Genomic DNA, 22,774 nt, shown 5'->3' with positions numbered 1-22,774 from the left:
AAAAATTTTGCCAAACAGCAGCCTGTCGAATAACTAGATTCTGATGTCACTGAGCATCAAAGAAAAGAAAAGACTATTTCAGTTGAAATAAAATAAAAAATTAACAAAAAAGTAATTTTAACAAAAAACAATCTCAATTACTTTTCCAATTTGTACAAGTACAAAACAGATTGAAACAATATTTTAAATAATCGAGACAAAATGTATATGCTCATGCAAATTCGGATAAGCCACAATAAGCACACAAACATCTCTAATTTTGAATCGAAGCTAAAAACTAAGAAATTAAGAAAAATTTTAACAATTTTTTTGGAGTTTTTTGTCAAAATTCAAAGAAAAATGCTTGGTACCAAAGAACCTGCATTCAATTTGTAATAGAAACTGCCCACAAGAATTAAGCTTACATTCAGTTACAAGTGAAAGCAATCTATACAAAATTGGGCCAAAAAATTAGCGTAAAACTCCCTTCAATTACCACAAACCATTGAAACGCTATCAAAACAATCTGAAAATTATAACTTTAATCTGAAAAAAAAATTTTTGGACAGAAGTTTCGCAAAACAAAAACATAGCTGGCAGATTGCCAGAAAATAGCCGCAATAGATTCGTAGATCGGCAGTCTAAAAAAAACAGTAAAAAAGACAGACCAAAAAAATTCGTCTTCATTGAAGGCTGATCTGTTATATTTTGATTTAAAAATCTGTATAAGTTATTGCTGCCTCTATTAGCTGATCTCAAATAACCTTCATTTAGAGTGACACACACCCATTTGACCTTATCTCTTTGAATTAAAGTAAATAAAAGTCAATTTCAAAGTGAGGAAGTCATTTTTGAGAGTGAGTAAAGTCAAGTGTGACCAAAAATTTAATCACGCGAATGAACAAAAAAACTCGCTCCACTAAGAGCGAAAAATGACGTCACGCATGCAATTCAGTTGAAATTGCATGAACGAATGAACAAAAAGTGGCTGTGACGTCATATGGTCGTAACAGAAATCATGACGACGAAATAAAAAAAAACCAAGAGAAGGCCAATAATAGCCCCAGCGATCGCTGTGCGGCTATTAAAAAAAAGAAAATCAATGTCAAAATGCCGCATGTGAACAAAAAAACCACTAGCGAGAAATGAAAATTCAATTCAAACAAAAAACTACGCCTAGAATGAGCTGTGAATGGATTGGCAAAACCTTTTAGAAAAAAATCCGATCAAAAAAATCGAAAAAACAGTAAAAATCAGAGTGAAATTGCCGCATGTGAACAAAAAACCACTACCGAGAAACCGAATTTTTGTTCAAACACCATTTTCTGACTCTACTTTAAAATTAGAGCGAAAAAAAGTCACACCGCAAAACCACTCGCTTTTTCGCTCCATTTCCTGTTTCGGCGAGACCAAAATCACCACTCCAATTTGACTTCAAAAATCATGAAAATGTGTGAACAGATCTTAAAAAGCCCCAATACAATTCAAATTCTTTGAATTGTAAAAAAAACCAAGAGAAGGCCAATAATAGCCCCAGCTATCGCTGTGCGGCTATTAAAAAACCAATTTGAAAAAGCAGCACGAACAAAAAAAATTGCTCGCTAAGCGATATTTTTTGCACCTACATTTCTCGCTCTGTTTCAAAAGAAAGCATGAACAGAACAACCACTCTATTTTCTCCGCTCTTCGAATTTGCTCACTATAACAACTTTATTCACTCCCTCAACTTCCCGTTTCCTTGCTCGCTCACTTATAAAGAAAAACAGAGAACCATAAACCATTGAGTCTTAAAAAGACCTCGCCCCAATACAACTCAAATTCTTTAAATTGTAAAAAGGAGATAGCTTAAATAATAGTCGTTGAGAGGCTGACGGCGGCTATCAAACCCTATCAAACCAAGCGTGAAGTTATCACTATAGCGAATTCGAACCTCTTAATTCGTAGAAAAATAGATTGACCCAAAGAGAAGAGCTTGAAAAAGCCTCGAAAACGGCGTATGAACAAAAACCGCTCTTTTTTGCCCCACTCTTCAATATTGTTCAACACTCATACCCCTCCAAACTTTTTCCATGCTTTTCATTCCCGACTTCAAAATTTATCAAACAAAATTTGATTTAAAAAAGACGCTCCAACAATACTCCTCTTCGAATCGTTCTTTGAATTGTAATAGGAGCGCTATAATAGACTACTGAGAAGATCAGGGCGGCTACTGATTATTGTACAAACTTTTTATGAGAGCAATCAAGTTGAAGCGCATAATTTTACCCATTATTAGCGAGGACTCTGACGGCGCCCATTGAGAATAGAGTGACGAAACTGCATACAGCGAAGAGGATGCTGGCAACCAGAGTGGCCTTGCCTGGTGTCCAGGCCATCATCACCTCCAGAATAGGAGTGACCAACCTGTTCACACAACATTTGTAAAGAGTACATCAATAACTATAATCATCATTATCATCAAGACATTTCAAGTGTCGCATTACTTCATAATAAAAGGGAAATGGTACAACTTCCATTTCTTAAAGTTGTCTGTATGCGAATTAAACCAAAATTAGTTCAGATTTACGACTCAAGTCTGTTTGGCCATTTGAGCCATCAATATTCTAGTGATAACGTGTCGATAACTTAGTCAATATGAGCAAACTATAATTAATTTAGATTGATTAAGACGTAGGGAAAAAGGTGTTCAACTGAAACTTATTTCGTTAAATTACAGCGCAAATTAACTTCTGTGAGGATATATTCTGGAACTCCCTCGAAAAGTTGATCATTTTTGCAACAAGGAGTGAGAGAGATATATTTATCCATAAAACAATGTGGAAAACCTCTCTTTAGAAAACAGATACTTTGCTATGAATTTAAATAGGAAATTACGTTTCGTAGAATGAGAATGTGGTGAGGACCACAATCCACAAGTAGATGGAGAGGCAGAGTGCCAGGTTGTCTCTATCACCGTCTCTGCTCATAGTCACCAGTCTCACTCTGTCACCCCCACCACTCACGCCATATGTATTATCATCTAGAGTTCATCAATACTAGGGCTAATAAGTCACTAAATGCGGAGAGGTGGAATTAGAGTGAAAATGTACTGGATATTTAAAAAATCGGGTCATCACTCATCTTTTGCAAATAAAGCCCTAAGGTGGCCTTCATAAAGAAAATCATATTTGGTTGGATCACGTTCATGCATTTGTAAAAAAAAACATCTAAACGAGTTTGTTAAGTTGGTTACTTGATAATTAATGATTAAATAGTTGTATTGATGGCAAAACCGGGGTATTTCTTTATAGGGTAGCAACATAACTCTGGCGGCGTTATTATCATCCCATTTGATTTGAGACTATTGTACAATTCAGCATCTCCTGACTGCTGTTTGTAGCTATTTCTGTTCGTGGCTCGTTAATTAGTTTCATGATCGCATGGTTACTGTTCGCTGGGGGGAGGGGGATCGTATTGGAAGGGCTGTAGACGAGAGGAGGGTCCAAACTACCAGGTAAAGGAGGGTGTATTGGGGGGTGTGAGTGGGGGGGGGGGGGGGTGGGGGGGGGGTTTGATTGAGTGGTGGGGGGGGACTTCGTCATACTTTGAAGATTAAGAACTGCCCTTCATAGCATGAAATTGTCTCCTCATAGCAGTTTTGGTTGAATTGCATTCTTAAGAAACTGTTTAGGAGTAAGGCTCTAAGCGAACTTATTGCCTTCCGAGCGTAACCTGCTTATCCCGTTTTGCAAAAACTCAAATGGGTCAGGCAAAAAATCGGTCAATGAAAAAATTGCATTAAAAAACGACAGGACTAAAATAATTGCTACAAACTTTGTTTGAGAGCAATTAAAAACATTAAGGCAAACTATTTTTTTATGTTCTATTATCAAATGTCATAGATTCCTAGCTACAGAGGTCTAACCCATACACTTAAATAGAGGCATTATTTGTATTGTGATCACCAAATATAGCCAGGTAATGCACTATAACTTAATTAACGAGATTTCTCATTTTGTTTTCAAATCTGCTATTTTGACATTCACCGTATTTACTTTATTGTCCAAAATTCTTAAACCCACTCAGCTGAAACAGTGCGCAAAGTAAATGAGAAAATAATGACTCGAGTAAAACAAAACCAATTGGCAGATTAAACGTGGGATCCAAAAAATATTTCAATTAATCAAAACATACCTGGCAGATTGCGGGAAAATAGCCGCCGTTGATTCCCATAACTCTATTGGGATTTTAAGAAAAGAAAATATCAACAAAAATTGATTTTTGTATAAAAACATTTTTTAGTGCGATTTATTTTGATGTCATTTCGTAATTGAACATACTCATGTCTCTGTGAGAGGCTACAGGGACTAGTATCAATACCAATAAGCATTATAGATAGTAACTAAAACTTATGAGAACAAAGTTCAAGTACCGGGCATCTAAAAATGGGCTTTATGGGTTTATCCCGTTTCTATTTCTGACTTCGATTTTTTATACTGACTCTCTTCATTTTGAATTGCTTTGCTGCGCAGCTGCTGATTAAAAGGACTTTGAGACAGATTGACAGAAGAGTGAAACTAGCCTAGAGAAGTCAAAAAGATTTCACGCAAAAGGTCGAAAAAGTTCGACGAAGTAAAAAAAACATAGCAGGACAAGTCCTGACGTACAATTCAAAGAATTTTCATTGACTAAACAGAACACTAAACCTAGAACGGACTATTAATGGATTGGGAAAACCATATTGAAAATCCGATCCAAAAAATCGAAAGAACAGTAAAAATCAAAGTGAAATTGCCGCATGTGAACAAAAAAAAACACTAGCGAGAAAGCGAATTTTTGTTCAAACACCGTTTTCTCACTCTACTTTAAATTTAGAGCGAAAAAATTTCACGCCGCAAAACCACTTGCTTTTCGCTCCACTTCCTGTTTCGGCGTGACCAAAATCACTACTCCAAATTGACTTCAAAAATCATGAAAATGTGAACAGATCTTAAAAAAGACAGCGCCCCAATACAATTCAAATTCTTTGAATTGTAAAAAAATAGGAGCACTATAATAGCCGGCTGAGAAGATGAGGGCGCTTATTAATAATGTCCAGGGAACTGCTCCCAACAGCATATGCTTCAATAATTGAGTTCAGCAGCTTAAAATTGTGGATGAAACATAGCCGGCAGATTGCCGGAATAGCTGCGAAATAGACTTGCGTGCCGTAAAATACAGATGGAAAAAGATACAGAAGTGAGTTGATAATAGTTATCGCCGCCGCCTATAAAACTTACAAGTTTATTTCAAAAGAGGTTGTTTTTGGGTGCAAAAAAGTTTCCCTGTCGCGTCTCGAAGCGGCGATCTCCGGATTAACAGCCAGTCGCCTTAACCACTCGGCTGTCGGACCATACAATCTGTATTCTTACAATCAAATTTGTTTTAGGAACAGATTCTGTTTCTGAATAACCGCAATTTAGGTCACGCAGAAAGCGTGAAATCAAGCGCGAAAAAGCCATTTAAGCAGTGACGAGACAGAATGTTCTAGAACAAATGTAAAACGAAAATGAAGCGTCAGACGACGAAACAAAAAAAAACCAAGAGCACCGCAATATAGCTACGCTCAGCTTACAGCTTCGCAGCTATAATAAACAATTTTGATTATGCAAAACGCATGAAACCCCATCCTCGAGTCAGAGCTCAGCGACTTCATTAAGAAGTGGTTCCTCAGCTAGCTGCGCGGTATAGAACAGAGAACGATGCCTGACAGAGTTGTCGAAGACAGCCAAGTTAAGAACAGCCATACCCCAAAGCAGTGTTATTTCGCCCATTTTCTTCTCTTGGTATCTAAAAGATTTCCACAGCTACCAGCAAACGTGCAACTCCTCATGTACGTAGATGATATCACCATCTGGAGACATCAATTGCAGCTGTTTCTGGATGGGAACACACTACCAACGACAGAAGAGCTAAAAAATCATTGCGCAACGTTTGATCATTCCCTCACATTCCATGAGCATGTCAAACAGCTTAATCAGTCTTGCCTGAAATTGAACAATGCGCCGAAAGCAGTCTCGTCACAGAATCAGGGTCTGAAGAAGAAAGAGCTACTCGTTCTGTTTAAAGCAACCACCCCGTCGTGCACACACTATGCATCCCCGATTTGGACACCGAATCTGGCACACACCCATTGGAAACAGTTGAGGGCCAGAAACTTTTTGTTCAAACACCGCTTTCTCACTCTACTTTAAAATTAGATTAAAAAAATTGACGCCGCAAAACCACTCGCTTTTTCGCTCCAATTCTTGTTTCTGCGTGACCAAAATCATCACTTCAATTTGACTTTAAAAATCATGAAAATCAGTGAACGGATATTTAAAAGAAGAGAGCGCCCCGATACAAATCAAAATCTTTTGACTTGATTCTTCAAGAAAATAGGAGCGCTATAATAACCGGCTGAGAAGATGAGGTCGGCTGTTAATTGCAAGAATAATCAAAATATGTTCTGTTCGCAGATCTTGAAGGAGACTCCGCCACAGAAAAAAAGAAATCTTTGCATTGCAAAAAAGATAATCACAATATAGCTCTACTCAGCTTACATCTATATAAAAATTGCCAACTATTCAAATGAATTGGTCGTTTAAAATTGGTTCACAAACACAGACAACCACAAACAGTTTTTAAGTCAATTGACTGATTGCATTTCTAGATCACTAGAGGAAGAAGAATTAGTTATCCTTAATACCATAATACTGAAGCTAATAAGCAACAAGTAGATACAATTGCTATTCCGAAAGGACGAGGAGCGGGGCCCTGCGACTCCTACTAATCCTGAACTATTCTCTGGAAGTCCTGCTTTAAATTTCAATGAATGAAACGAAATACTAGAAGGTGATCCACAAAATATTGCTAATAACGAATACGAGATATTTGCACGCTAGCTTAATTTGAACAACGCTACCATTTAACTTGAAGTTACAACTGGAAGGACATTTCCATATATTCGTCCTGATTTTTTCTTCCTATCAAGAACAATTTTATTGGCATGAAGCCAATTATTGATGGCTACCAGATCGCTCGGGACATCAGTAACTCGACAATTTAAAGACGTGAGATTTGTATCAACACCAAAAAGAAGAATCGTCAAGGTGCTACATACGCGAGGCAAACCATTTATGTATATTAGGAATAGCAAATAACATAAGAGTATAACTTTTGCACCCAATATTTTTAACTACCTAGTTACTAGTTGTCACATCGGTCATTATGAAAATTTAATTAATCTAAACTGACCAACGGAAAAAATTCTGGTACATAACTAGTAATCAACGCATACCTTCAGGAAGCATTTAACATAGTTACGATACTTGATTGATGCTTATTAAAGTCGAATTAAGAAAACCAATCTCTCAAGAGAATAGAAGATCGTCGAAGTACTACCAAATGATGCATTCAAGTTTTAATCTCGAAAAGGCCGGAAAAACATGGTCTTCAAAATTATCCGCATCGCCAGTTCCAGATCAGATAGTAAACCCACCTCGATAATCATCGATAGTCGAATCGGGTTCTGTTTCGTTGTCAAACGTCATGGTATTCTCACTTATTCGTCTGTAGCTACGCACAGTTGCTGGTCCACTGTTCCTAGCATAACCAGACCATAAAGTCTCATTGCTGATAGTGTTAACCACAGCGTTACTGTTATTGTTTGTGTTGTATGAGAAGGAAGAAATTCCGTTTGGGTCAATAGTTGTGAAACTGCTTCCACTGTCTCGGTTATGATTGGTTGCGTAGTCGTGAATTATGATAGGTCGAGGTCTTCTACGGAATATTCCCCTAAAAAATCATAAAGCATAAGCGCATAAGCGACTAACGTCGGGCGAATTGCTCTCAAACAACCAGCGGGCGGTTGGTTTCGCTAGTAGCCAGCTGGGGCTTAGGGATGCTAGCATGGTGAGGGGGCGTAGTGGGTGGTGGTGGTTGGTGGTGGGAGGGGGGTAGTGGGGGGTTTGGGGGGGGGGAGGGATAGGGTCGGTATGAATGGGGGATCTAAATCGCCAGGAGGAGTATGTATGGGATAGCGTGCGCCAAACTCAGGCGGGTGACTCAGTTAATTTTAGTTCTCTTCAAAAAATTCGTAACTTTGAATCAATTGCGCCCAACATTGTGTTGGTAATTTTAACTTTACAATTACTTTGAACTATATTTGAAGTTTAGTTTTAAGTAGATTTCAAACATCAAACACCGTATTCTCACTTTAGTAGAAAATAAGAGCAAAAATTGATTCCGCGAAAAATTGCTTTTTAAATGCACTTCCTTCATGAGCGCGGCCAAAATCACCACAACTATTTAATTACAAAAAATCATCAAAATATATTCTCATATATTGAACGACACCGCCGCAATTTAATAAAAATATCTTCGCTCAGGTTACATCTATAGAAACACTGCCTGGGTAATCATTTAAAACGGTTTTTTACACAATTTGCTCACAAGCAAGCAACAACAAACAGTTTTCAATTCAATTAACTGATTGTTTTTCTAGATCTCATGGGTAAGAATTACTGATCCTTAGTACAATAATACTCACACTAAGCAACAATTGAATAAAATTGATACTTCGAAAAAACAGGGACCGGCGCCCTGTGGCTCCTACTAATCCTTAGCCAATAACTCCATAAGTCTTGGAATATTCCAATTTTAATGCTAAGTCTAAAACAATTTACGCAGAAATGCAGTAAAGAAAGGAAAACTTGAAACTGATAAAAAAACCAAAAGCTTAATTAAAAAACAAAGAGAACTATAAAACCATTCTAGAATTTTTTATTTTAAATATTCTGTAAGCGGCCTAATTGGCTATTGAAGGAAGCATGCATCCACTCATCTCCACCAGAACGGCAAGCAGAATTTTGAGGCTAAAAAATTCAACTGTCTATCCGGGTTAAAGATTCAACGAGTGCAACAGAAAACGTAGTGAGGTCAGCTCAGAACAAAATGTTCCTACACAGAAGTAGAGTAGCCTATAATCTTCATTCAATTTATGAACAGAAATTTGTAGCTGCTTGAAGTTAATAAAACAATTATCAGCTTAATAAAACAAGTTAATAAAACACAACTCAGCTTACATCTATAAAAAATGGTCGAGTAATCATTTGAAACGATCTGTAAAAATTTGTTCACAGACAGAGGCATTTAGAAACAGTTTGAAGTCACTTGACTGACTGTATTTCTTGATCGCATGAGGCAGAAATAATTATGCATAATATCATAAAACTGACAGTAAGCAAGAAGTGGATGAAACTGATACTTCGAAAGGACAGGGGCCCTGCGGCTCGTTCTAGGCACGAGCGAATTAATCTTGAAGTCTTGGAGTTTTCCAATTCAAATGATAAGCCTAAAAATAAATTTCACGCAGAAATGCAGTATTGAAACGAAATACTGCAGTAATGGTAAACAATTTTCTTAAAAAACGAGTAATGAACAATAAAAACATTCTGGAACTTTAATTTAAAATATTCTGTCAGCGGCCTATTTGGCTATTGAAGGAAGCATTCATCTAATCATCTCAACCAGAACGGCAAGCAGAATTTTGAGGCTAAAAAATTTAACTGTCCATCCGGGTTAAAGATTCAACGAGTCCAACAGAAAACGTAGTGAGGTCAGCTCAGAATAAAATCTTCCTCCACAGAAGTAGATTAGCTTATAATCGTCTTTCAATTTATGACTAGAAATTTGTAGCTGCTTGAAGTTAATATAACATTTATCAGTAAACACAACTAAAATCCAAGACTGAAACAAGATTAAACATGATTGTATTTCCAGATCGCACGAGACAGAAATAATTATCCAAAGTATCATAATACTGACAGTAAGCAAGAAGTGGATAAAATTGATAATTGAAAAGAGCAGGGAGCAGGCAGCCCTGCGACTCCTACTCATCGATCTAATTATTCTTGAAGTCTTGGAACATTTCAATTTAAATGACAACTCAAAAACTAAAATTCACAGAGAAATGCAGCAATTAAAGGAAATACTTGAAGCTGATAAAAAACCAAATATTAAAAAAAAAAACAAAGTAAATAGTAAAAACATTACAGCACACTTAAAAAAATTTCATTAAAAAAATTCTGTCAGCTGCCCATTAGGCTATTGACGGAATTCTGCATCTAATCATCTCCACCAGATCGGCAGGCAATTTTTCGAGGCTATAGAATACAACTGTCCCACCGGGCTACCGATTAACGAGGGCACCAGAAAAAACATATTGAGGTCAGCTGAGAGAGTGTTTCTACATAGAAATAGAATAGCTGATAATTGTATTGGAGTTTAGGAGCAAAATTTTGTACCTGGTTGATATTACTATAACAAATATCAGTCAACAAATTAAAAAGCACGTCTGAAATAAAAATTAAAAGCCAAAGGTGCTTGAAGATTACAACTATATAATTTCAAAAATTATCAAAATCTGCGCTTAGATCTCAAAAGACGCACCGCCACAATACAAAAAATTATTTTGCATTGTAAAAAATTAGGATAATCTCTATCGAGGAGTGTTCAATTGAGACGGCCTTTCAAATTTTGCTCAGAAACACAGGCAATCACCACAAGTCAGTCTACTTATTGAATTTCTAGATCGCGTGCAGAAGAAGCCATTATCCTTAGTATCATAATACCTACATTAACCAAGAAGTAGATACAAGCAGAGGGAGCGGTATTCTTTGAAAGGTAAAAGTGTTAAATATAACCGACTATCGTTGGGCGAACTGCTCTCAAGCGACCAGCGAGCGGTTGGCTCCGTTCGATAATAACCAGCCCGGGCCTAGGGATGCTAGCATTGAGGGGGTGAGCGGAGTGGGCAACTAAGGGGGCCAAACTTCAAACATTAAGAACTGCCCTTCACACCATGGAATTGTCTCTGCAAACGATTTGTTGAATCACATGCTTAGAGACTAGTAACACGTGAGGCTCTAAGATAGCTGCTCGGCCACTTAATGCCCTCCGGGCTGTTTATTTTGTTTTTGAGGACAAAAATCTAAAAGGGTGAGACGGAAAATCGCATTAAAAAGATCACAGGACTAATATAATTGCTACAAACCTAATTTCAGAGCAATTAGCGAGAAGTAAAAGCGTTTACGAATTTGGCTCTGTAAGACTTGGTATTTTGTTAAAGGGTATTTAAATAGCAGCGACAGATTCAAACCAAAGACGGTTCCGATCACTCTTTTTCACAAATGGAGTGTCCAGCAGAATCTTTCAATGTAAACTTGTGTTGGTTTGCAGTGGAAATTCTATGGGTAAGTGGGGGAGGGGGAGGGGAGTTGGAATTAACTGTTTCCTTTTCTCCTCGAGGATAGCACATTTCAATCAACTGCAGTTAGTTTCTACAAGTTAGTTACAAGGGGAAGGGTGGGGCAATTCTGAATCCTTCAGCGGGTAGGCTTGAGTCACATTGGATTTCTTTGCATAAGACGAGCACAAGAAAGAAAAGATTAATTGGTGCGATGAAAGACTTACTTGGCCATATGACTGATTTAAATTTAGTTAAATTTTAAACGGGTGCCCTTTTGTTTGTGGGCAACTGATATAAACTATGTCATATTAAAACAATTGAAATCCAAATTTCAAAATCGTTTAAAGGAGGGGTGGCGCTAAGGTGAGATAGTTATGAATGTGATTGTTGTTATACTATCTACCTGCTGGCAACAGTGGTGGCATCTGTGAAGAATACCCAGAATAGGATGAGATTAATGCAGGCAAGGAAGGCGGAGAGGAATGCGGGTGCAGTGTACATTGATATGGTGAAACGCACATAGCTCAACTCATAGCCCTTCTCACCAATTGGCACAAACAAGGTTTGCAACACTAAACATAAAAACACTTTTACATACATATCAAACCACAGCTGGCAGATAACCAGAAAATAGCTGCGATAGTTTCATGGACCCGTAGTCTCAAAAGCAAACAAAAAGATGCAGACAAAAAAAATGAAAAAGGAGTTTTGGTACAAAAAAGTATCGGGGTTTCTGTAATTGATTCAGACATATGTACAGTAAATTTGCCCTAAAAACCTTCAATTCGATCAAGATATCTTTAATTGACCGCAACTACTCTAAAGTGCGCAAAAAAATCAATTTGAGAAGAAAAGTTATTTTGAGTCAATTTGAGCGAAATTACCTATCGTCCCAGTCACCCGATGGACCCAAACTGATACTGAAACTTTGAAAACGTCAGGTATCAGCCGCGTATTTGGCAAATGACAGTATTCGATATACTTGATTTCCAAAGCTGTATGATAAAAAAGCCCGCAAAATATAAAAATAGCAGTACAATTTTTTTGCTCCTATCAGACATTAGTAGGGTGTTAGGAAATTTATACTACACGGCGTATGAATCGGAAGCATTAGCCACTCCCCTGCCACTCCAAATATTTTGGATTGTTACAACCAAAAACATCGCATACAGATCTGCTCAGCTGACAGCTTCGAAGCTATAAAAACTATGGAAAACTGTCAAAATAAGAAACTGGTCTTCTGATTGACTACTAACGGACTTTGGAAAAAAGCCGAAGAAAACCGAATTCAAAAGGCAAAAAGTTTTAACGGAGAGGTTCGCACCCCTATCCGACATAAGAATCGGTAGTATTAGCCACTACACTACCAAGACTTTATCACCTCTTTTCTTAAAATCAAATTTGTTTTAGAAATACACAATTTCTGAATGAGAGCAATTTAGGTCACGCAAAAAGCAGGAAATCAATTGTAAAACAAGGCAGATGAATGTTCTAAAGAAATGTAAAACGGAAAAAGAGCGTCAGGCGGCGATACAAAAGAAATAGCAGGACAAGACCTGAATACAATCCAATGAACTGAATTACCTGATCACCCGAGCATTATTAATTTTATAGCAACATCAAAAAAAGACACTCAACAAGGCCCCTTGCGCTGACCAAACGCGCAAAATAAAAAAAATCTGAAAACAATTAGAATCTTTCTTTTCCCAAAATTTAGTGTTTTAGGAATTCCTAAAGCAAAAACACTTTTGCAAATATTGATTTTATGCGTCCTTAAAGGGAGTACATAAAACAATGGGCGAAGTCAAGACAAAAAAAGCATAAAAGAGGCAAACACTGGTGAGAAAAAAATCAAACACTGAAAACCAGTGGCGCGAAACTCAGTGAACAAACCTCTTAAGCTAAATTAATCAAAAAATCAAAAACAAATGTTATCTGGGCAAATAAAAACCTTAGCTAAAAGCTCGAGCCAATAATTTAAAATAATCTTCACCAGAAGCCCCATAAGAATTTTTCTTCTTTCTGAGAAAAAGGGTTTGTTTGTTAATTTACGCAGTCTTAGTAACCGATGAGACTTGTCAATAAGGAGACGAGATAAGACAACAGATTGAGCAATAAAAACTCGAAAAATATAAAAAAAAACATTTCATAAATAGAATAAAAGCCAAAGTAATTGGAAGAGTAAGATTCAAATCGAAACTATACACATAAATAAAATAATCCTGATTCACAACCAAAGTGGCTGGTCTCTGATAAGATTAAAAGATAAGACAAAGTACAGCAAATACTAAAAATTCAAAAGATCATAAAAAACTTTTGAAAGGCGTCAATTTCATTAAACTACTAGCCAAAAGCAAAACAAAAAATTAGGTTCATTAAGGCCTCACTAAAAACCAACTATACTGTCATAAATGATAATAGGTGATAAAGCAACAGAAATAACAATGGAAAATGGCAAATTCAATTTTTTCAAAAACATTTTAAAATTTAACATCCCTTTCAAAACCTAAAATTTGTTCAAAACACTAACTTCTAACTCCACTTCAGAGGAATTTAAAAAAATCTTCAAATCTAATCATTGTTTCACTCCCTTTACAACACCAAATGAATTGTAATCAACACTCTGAGTGGACTTCTCACTGATGCGAAAAAGCCAAACAAAAAGTGGAAAGATCTTGAAAGCACACCAATACATTCCAAATACTTTGCATTGTTACAACCAAAACCATCGCAATACAGATCTTCTAAGCTGACAGCTTCGGATCTATAAAAACTATGGAAAATTGTCAAAATGAGAAAATGGTCTTCTGATTGACTACTAACGGACTTTGGAAAAAAGCCGAAGAAACCGAATTCAAAAGGCAAAAAGTTTTAACCCAGAGGTTCGCACCACAATCCGACATTAGAATCGGTAGTATTTGCCACTACAATACAAGGACCTTAAAACCTCTTTTCTTAAAATCAAATTTGTTTTAGAAATACAAAATTTCTGAATGAGAGCAATTTAGGTCACGCAAAAAGCAGGAAATCAATTGTAAAACAAGGCAGATGAATGTTCTAAAGAAATGTAAAACGGAAAAAGAGCGTCAGGCGGCGATACAAAAGAAATAGCAGGACAAGACCTGAATACAATCCAATGAACTGAATTACCTGATCACCCGAGCATTATTAATTCTATAGCAACATCAAAATAAGACACTCAACAAGGCCCCTTGCGCTGACCAAACGCGCAAAATAAAAAAAATCTGAAAACAATTAGAAGCTTTCTTTTCCCAAAATTTAGTGTTTTAGGAATTCCTAAAGCAACAACACTTTTGCAAATATTGATTCTATGCGTCCTTAAAGGGATTACATAAAACAATGGGCGAATTCAAGACAAAAAAAGCATAAAAGAGGCAAACACTGGTGAGAAAAAAATCAAACACTGAAAACCAGTGGCGTGAAACTCAGTGAACAAACCTCTTAAGCTAAATTAATCAAAAAATCAAAAACAAATGTTATCTGGGCAAATAAAAACCTTAGCTAAAAGCTCGAGCCAATAATTTAACGGAGAGGTTCGCACCCCTATCCGACATAAGAATCGGTAGTATTAGCCACTACACTACCAAGACTTTATCACCTCTTTTGTTAAAATCAAATTTGTTTTAGAAATACAAAATTTCTGAATGAGAGCAATTTAGGTCACGCAAAAAGCAGGAAATAAATTTAAAAAAACTCACGAAAAAATAAGCTATATGAATGTTCTAAAGAAAAATAAAATGAACAAGAGCGTCAGACGAAGATACCAAAAAAGCAGGATAAGTACTGAGATACAATCGAAATAATTGAATTAACTAAAAACCCCATCATTAAAAATTTTAAAGCAACATGAAACTAAGACACTCAACAAGGCCCCTCATCAAGCGCAAAAATTAACAAAAAATCTGAGAACAATTAGAAAGTTTCTTTCTCCAAGATCTAATGTTTTCCGAATTCCTAAAATCATCAAAAAATTGTGAAAATATTGACAGAATACAAACTTGTGGGAATCAATGACAAAAGAGGCAAACTAAAAAAAAATCAGAAACTTTTGAAAGCAATTGGCGCCAAACTCAGAAAACAAACCCCTCAAGCTAAACCATTCAAAGACAGGGGTTTCTCGGCGAATGAAAACGTAAACTAAATGCTCGAGCCAAAAATTAAAAAAAAACTAATCTGCACTAGAAGCCCTATAAAAAACTTTCTTCTTTTTGAGACCACAAGAAAGGTGATAAAGCCGCAAGAAAAACGAAACCAAAAAATTACATTCTCAGACAGGCAGGTGTCAAAATCTTAATAACATTGGTGAGAAAAAAATCAAACATTGAAAACCATTGGCGCCAAACTCAGTAAACAAACCTCTCAAGCTAAACTAATCAAAAACAAATGTTATCTGGGCAAATAAAAACCGTAGCTAAAAGATCAAGCCAATAATTTGAGAAAATAATCTTCACAAGAAGCCCCATAAGAATTTTTCTTCTTTCTGATAAAAACGGTTTGTTAATTTACGCAGTCTTAGTAACCGATGAGACTTGTCAATAAGGAGACGAGATAAGACAACAGAGTGAGCAATAAAATCTCTTAAATCTCGAAAAAAAAATTAAGAACATTTCATGCCAAGAATAAAAGCCAAAGTCATTGGAAGAATAAGATTCAAATCGAAACTATTCACATAAACAAAATAATCCTGATTCACAACCAATGTGGCTGGTTTCTGATAAGATTAAAAGATAAGACAAAGTACAGCAAATACTAAAAATTCAAAAGATCATAAAAAATATTTGAATAGCGTCAATTTCATAAAACTACTAGCCAAAATCAAAACAAAAAATTAGGTTCATTAAGGCCTCACTAAAAACCAACTATACTGTCATAAATGATAATAGGTGATAAAGCAACAGAAACAACAATGGAAAAGGGCAAATTCAAACTTTCAATAACATTTTAAAATTTAACATCCCTTTCAAAACCTAAAATTTGTTCAAAACACTAACTTCTAACTCCACTTCAGAGGAATTTAAAAAAATCTTCAAATCTAATCATTGTTTCACTCCCTTTACAACACCAAATGAATTGTAATCAACACTCTGAGTGGACTTCTCACTGATGCGAAAAAGCCAAACAAAAAGTGGAAAGATCTTGAAAGCACACCAATACATTCCAAATACTTTGCATTGTTACAACCAAAACCATCGCAATACAGATCTGCTAAGCTGACAGCTTCGGATCTATAAAAACTATGGAAAAATGTCAAAATGGTCTTCTGATTGACTACTAACGGACTTTGGAAAAAGAGCCGAAGAAACCGAATTCAAAAGGCAAAAAGTTTTAACAGAGAGTTTCGCACCACAATCCGACATATGAATCGGTAGTATTAGCCACTACACTACAAGGACCTTATCACCTTTATCACCTCTTTTGTTAAAATCAAATTTGTTTTAGAAATACAAAATTTCTGAATGAGAGCAATTTAGGTCACGCAAAAAGCAGGAAAGAAATTGTAAAAAAACTCACGAGAAAATAAGCCATATGAATGTTTTTAAGAAAAAAAAATGAACAAGAGCGTCAGACGAAGATACCAAAAAAGCAGGATAAGTTCCGAGATACAATCGAAATAATTGAACTAACTAATCACCCCATCATTAAAAATTTTAAAGCAACATCAAACTAAGACACTCAACAAGGCCACTCATCGAGCGCACAAAAGAACAAAAAATCTGAGAACAATTAGAAAGTTTCTTTCTCCAAGATCTAATGTTTTCCAAATTCCTAAAATCATCAAAAATTTGTGAAAATATTGACAGAATACAACAAACTTGTGGGAATCAATGACAAAAGAGGCAAACTAAAAAAATCAGAAACTTTTGAAAGCAATTGGTGCCAAACTCAGAAAACAAACCTCTCAAGCTAAACCTTTCAAAGTCAGGGGCGAATGAAAACGTAAACTAAATGCTCGAGTCAATAATCTTAAAAAAACTAATCTCCACTAGAAGCCCCATAAAAAACTTTCTTCATTTTGAGACCACAAGAAAGGTGATAAAGCCGCAAGAAAAACGAAACCAAAAACAAATTACATTCTCAGACAGGCAGGTGTCAAAATCTTAATAACAAAACAATTGCCATGAACTCTAGCGGCTAATTAGATTCGCCTAATACTCATTAGCAAACGACAAAATCTGTCATCAATGAGAATAAGAGATAAGGCAATAAATAGAAGAAACACCAACAAAATGGATTGTAATCAACACTAAGTGGACTTCTCACTGATGTGAAAAAGCCAAACAAAATGTGGAACGATCTTTAAGAAAAGCACACCAATACAATCCAAATACTTTGGATTGTTAAAACGAAGACCATCACAAGATCTTTTCAGCTGGCAGCTTAGCAGTTATAAAAACAATGGAAAACTTTCCCAATGGCCTTAGGAAAAGAGAAAGCCGAAGAAACCAAATTCAAGGTCAATAAGTTTTAACGGAGAGGTTCGCACCCCAATCCGACATTAGAATCGGTAGTATTTGCCACTACAATACAAGGACCTTAAAACCTCTTTTTTTAAAATCGAATTTTTCGAATTACAAAATTTCTGAATGAGAGCAATTTAGGTAACGCAAAAAGCAGGAACTCAATTGTAAAAAAACTCACAAAAACATAAGCCATATGAATGTTCTAAAGAAAAATAAAATGAACAAGAGCGTCAGACGAAGATACCAAAAAAGCAGGATAAGTACTGAGATACAATCGAAATAATTGAATTAACTAAAAACCCCATCATTAAAAATTTTAAAGCAACATGAAACTAAGACACTCAACAAGGCCCCTCATCAAGCGCAAAAATTAACAAAAAATCTGAGAACAATTAGAAAGTTTCTTTCTCCAAGATCTAATGTTTTCCGAATTCCTAAAATCATCAAAAAATTGTGAAAATATTGACAGAATACAAACTTGTGGGAATCAATGACAAAAGAGGCAAACTAAAAAAAAATCAGAAACTTTTGAAAGCAATTGGCGCCAAACTCAGAAAACAAACCCCTCAAGCTAAACCATTCAAAGACAGGGGTTTCTCGGCGAATGAAAACGTAAACTAAATGCTCGAGCCAAAAATTAAAAAAAAACTAATCTGCACTAGAAGCCCTATAAAAAACTTTCTTCTTTTTGAGACCACAAGAAAGGTGATAAAGCCGCAAGAAAAACGAAACCAAAAAATTACATTCTCAGACAGGCAGGTGTCAAAATCTTAATAACATTGGTGAGAAAAAAATCAAACATTGAAAACCATTGGCGCCAAACTCAGTAAACAAACCTCTCAAGCTAAACTAATCAAAAACAAATGTTATCTGGGCAAATAAAAACCGTAGCTAAAAGATCAAGCCAATAATTTGAGAAAATAATCTTCACAAGAAGCCCCATAAGAATTTTTCTTCTTTCTGATAAAAACGGTTTGTTAATTTACGCAGTCTTAGTAACCGATGAGACTTGTCAATAAGGAGACGAGATAAGACAACAGAGTGAGCAATAAAATCTCTTAAATCTCGAAAAAAAAATTAAGAACATTTCATGCCAAGAATAAAAGCCAAAGTCATTGGAAGAATAAGATTCAAATCGAAACTATTCACATAAACAAAATAATCCTGATTCACAACCAATGTGGCTGGTTTCTGATAAGATTAAAAGATAAGACAAAGTACAGCAAATACTAAAAATTCAAAAGATCATAAAAAATATTTGAATAGCGTCAATTTCATAAAACTACTAGCCAAAATCAAAACAAAAAATTAGGTTCATTAAGGCCTCACTAAAAACCAACTATACTGTCATAAATGATAATAGGTGATAAAGCAACAGAAACAACAATGGAAAAGGGCAAATTCAAACTTTCAATAACATTTTAAAATTTAACATCCCTTTCAAAACCTAAAATTTGTTCAAAACACTAACTTCTAACTCCACTTCAGAGGAATTTAAAAAAATCTTCAAATCTAATCATTGTTTCACTCCCTTTACAACACCAAATGAATTGTAATCAACACTCTGAGTGGACTTCTCACTGATGCGAAAAAGCCAAACAAAAAGTGGAAAGATCTTGAAAGCACACCAATACATTCCAAATACTTTGCATTGTTACAACCAAAACCATCGCAATACAGATCTGCTAAGCTGACAGCTTCGGATCTATAAAAACTATGGAAAAATGTCAAAATGGTCTTCTGATTGACTACTAACGGACTTTGGAAAAAGAGCCGAAGAAACCGAATTCAAAAGGCAAAAAGTTTTAACAGAGAGTTTCGCACCACAATCCGACATATGAATCGGTAGTATTAGCCACTACACTACAAGGACCTTATCACCTTTATCACCTCTTTTGTTAAAATCAAATTTGTTTTAGAAATACAAAATTTCTGAATGAGAGCAATTTAGGTCACGCAAAAAGCAGGAAAGAAATTGTAAAAAAACTCACGAGAAAATAAGCCATATGAATGTTTTTAAGAAAAAAAAATGAACAAGAGCGTCAGACGAAGATACCAAAAAAGCAGGATAAGTTCCGAGATACAATCGAAATAATTGAACTAACTAATCACCCCATCATTAAAAATTTTAAAGCAACATCAAACTAAGACACTCAACAAGGCCACTCATCGAGCGCACAAAAGAACAAAAAATCTGAGAACAATTAGAAAGTTTCTTTCTCCAAGATCTAATGTTTTCCAAATTCCTAAAATCATCAAAAATTTGTGAAAATATTGACAGAATACAACAAACTTGTGGGAATCAATGACAAAAGAGGCAAACTAAAAAAATCAGAAACTTTTGAAAGCAATTGGTGCCAAACTCAGAAAACAAACCTCTCAAGCTAAACCTTTCAAAGTCAGGGGCGAATGAAAACGTAAACTAAATGCTCGAGTCAATAATCTTAAAAAAACTAATCTCCACTAGAAGCCCCATAAAAAACTTTCTTCATTTTGAGACCACAAGAAAGGTGATAAAGCCGCAAGAAAAACGAAACCAAAAACAAATTACATTCTCAGACAGGCAGGTGTCAAAATCTTAATAACAAAACAATTGCCATGAACTCTAGCGGCTAATTAGATTCGCCTAATACTCATTAGCAAACGACAAAATCTGTCATCAATGAGAATAAGAGATAAGGCAATAAATAGAAGAAACACCAACAAATTGGATTGTAATCAACACTAAGTGGACTTCTCACTGATGTGAAAAAGCCAAACAAAATGTGGAACGATCTTTAAGAAAAGCACACCAATACAATCCAAATACTTTGGATTGTTAAAACGAAGACCATCACAAGATCTTTTCAGCTGGCAGCTTAGCAGTTATAAAAACAATGGAAAACTTTCCCAATGGCCTTAGGAAAAGAGAAAGCCGAAGAAACCAAATTCAAGGTCAATAAGTTTTAACGGAGAGGTTCGCACCCCAATCCGACATTAGAATCGGTAGTATTTGCCACTACAATACAAGGACCTTAAAACCTCTTTTTTTAAAATCGAATTTTTCGAATTACAAAATTTCTGAATGAGAGCAATTTAGGTAACGCAAAAAGCAGGAACTCAATTGTAAAAAAACTCACAAAAACATAAGCCATATGAATGTTCTAAAGAAATATAAAATGAACAAGAGCGTCAGACGAAGATACCAAAAAAAGCAGGATAAGACCTGAGATGCAATCGAAATAATTGAATTAACTAATCACCCCAGCATTAAAAATTTTAAAGCAACATCATACTAAGACACTCAACAAGGCCCCTCATCAAGCGCAAAAATGAACAAAAAATATAAGAACAATTAGAAACTTTCTTTCTCCAAGATCTAATGTTTTTCGAATCCCTAAAATCATCAAAATTTTTGAAAAAATTGACAGAATACAACAAACTTGTGGGAATCAATGACAAAAGAGGCAAACTGAAAAAAACCAGAAACTTTGGAAGCAATTTGCGCCAAACTCAAGAGAACAAACCTCTCAAGCTAAACCTTTCAAAGACAAATGGTATCTCCGCGAATAAAACGTAATAATTTAAATGGAGCCAATAATTTTAAAAAAACTAATCCACACTAGAAACCCCATAAGAATTTTCTTCATTTTCAGACACGAAAGGTGATAAGGCCGCAAGAAAGACGAAACCAAAAAACACATTATATTTTCAGACAGGCATGTGTCAAAAACAATAAATAAAAGCAAAATTGCCATGAACTCCAGCGACTAATTAGATTCGCCTAATACACATTAGCAACCGACAAAATCTGTCATCAATGAGATTAAGTGATAAGGCAATAACTAGAACAAAGACTAACAAAACTCAAATCAGTATTTTTTTGAAAACGATCAGCCTATAAGCCAAAAATACTGAAAGTTAAAACGATTAGTTCGATTAATTCAGGTAGCCTTAGCAACCTATCAGACTTTAAAGAGGCAACAAATTATTGACAACAACAAATTAAGACAACTAATTGGGCAATAAAAACTCGTAAACCTCGTTCAAAAATCACCACTAATTTCTCAGTGATGCGAAAAAGCCGAAAAAAGTGTGTGCATATCTTAAAAAACCTTTGGATACAATGCAAATACTTTGGATTGTTCAAACCAAGACCACCGCAATATAGTTGTTCAGCTGACAGCTTCACAGCTAAAAAAAACTTTGAAAAAATTCCAAATAAGAAACTGATCTTCTGATTAATTAGGAACATACTTCCAAAAAATTCGATGAAACCGAAGAAATTGCCTTTCTTGAACAAAAAAGCGGCTATCAAGAAAAAAATTAATTCAAAAAACTTCTGATTCTTTCTCTGACTCTGCTTTAGAGTTTGAGTGATTATCCTTTGAAATTTCACGCCGTTAATCAACTGACTCAATCGAACAGATAGCTGGAGCCTTTCGGAGCAACTCAAAGCAAAGCTAGACCTAGGCCCCATTCAACGCCTCATGAGACTAAACAAAGTAGTTACTCCACTCTTCCGTTCAAATAAAAGCCAAAGTGCAAAAATAAGAAATGAGAAAAACAATATCTTATGTAATTGAACGAATATACCAAGACACATATAAAAGGAAACATATGAGCTATTCAAAATTTTATCAATTTATCAATTTTCTATTCAAGTTGCAACGGACTACTTATATAGAATCAAATTGTGATATCGTAGTTATTTGATTTGATTAATTACTACTCAAACAACACTACAGACAATACAATTAAGAACAATTAAAACACAAAAGGAAAAATAACAGAAAAAAAAGAACCTAAAGAGAAGCGTTTAACGACAAAATGACAGGAATAGTTCGAAATTGACTCTAAAAGTCCAATATATGCTTGAATTGGTCAAAGACTCCCTGAAACGTACAAACAATTGTTAATATGTGAGAAAGCCGAAAGCGAACAAAAGATTGCCAACGCTTTGCTAGAAACAATCATGAACAAAAAACCACTAGTTTCTTCTCTCCCCCGTCTTCAACTTAGTTCAATAAATATCAATTTTTTCACACGCACATCATTTGACAATTCATTTGAAAAAAATGAACCG

The 22,774-nt window shown here is 35.4% G+C and overlaps 1 protein-coding gene across 1 annotated transcript in view; it reads right to left on the bottom strand.

The window, feature by feature from the left end:
• LOC142337395 (major facilitator superfamily domain-containing protein 8-like) overlaps window positions 1-22,774 on the bottom strand; it is a 322,585-nt gene that overhangs the window by 13,509 nt on the left and 286,302 nt on the right. Inside the window, exons 5-8 of the mRNA XM_075386563.1 lie at window positions 11,631-11,799; window positions 7,478-7,773; window positions 2,854-2,998; window positions 2,245-2,382 (exon numbers count right to left, since the gene is read on the bottom strand). Of these exons, the coding sequence (XP_075242678.1) occupies window positions 2,245-2,382; window positions 2,854-2,998; window positions 7,478-7,773; window positions 11,631-11,799 (748 nt within the window). The remainder of the gene's footprint in view (window positions 1-2,244; window positions 2,383-2,853; window positions 2,999-7,477; window positions 7,774-11,630; window positions 11,800-22,774) is intronic.

Source organism: Convolutriloba macropyga, chromosome 4, assembly GCF_964194025.1.
Source record: "Convolutriloba macropyga chromosome 4, txConMacr16.3, whole genome shotgun sequence".
NCBI classification, from domain to species: Eukaryota; Metazoa; Xenacoelomorpha; order Acoela; family Convolutidae; genus Convolutriloba; species Convolutriloba macropyga.
This window is presented reverse-complemented; position numbering and strand designations above follow the sequence as displayed.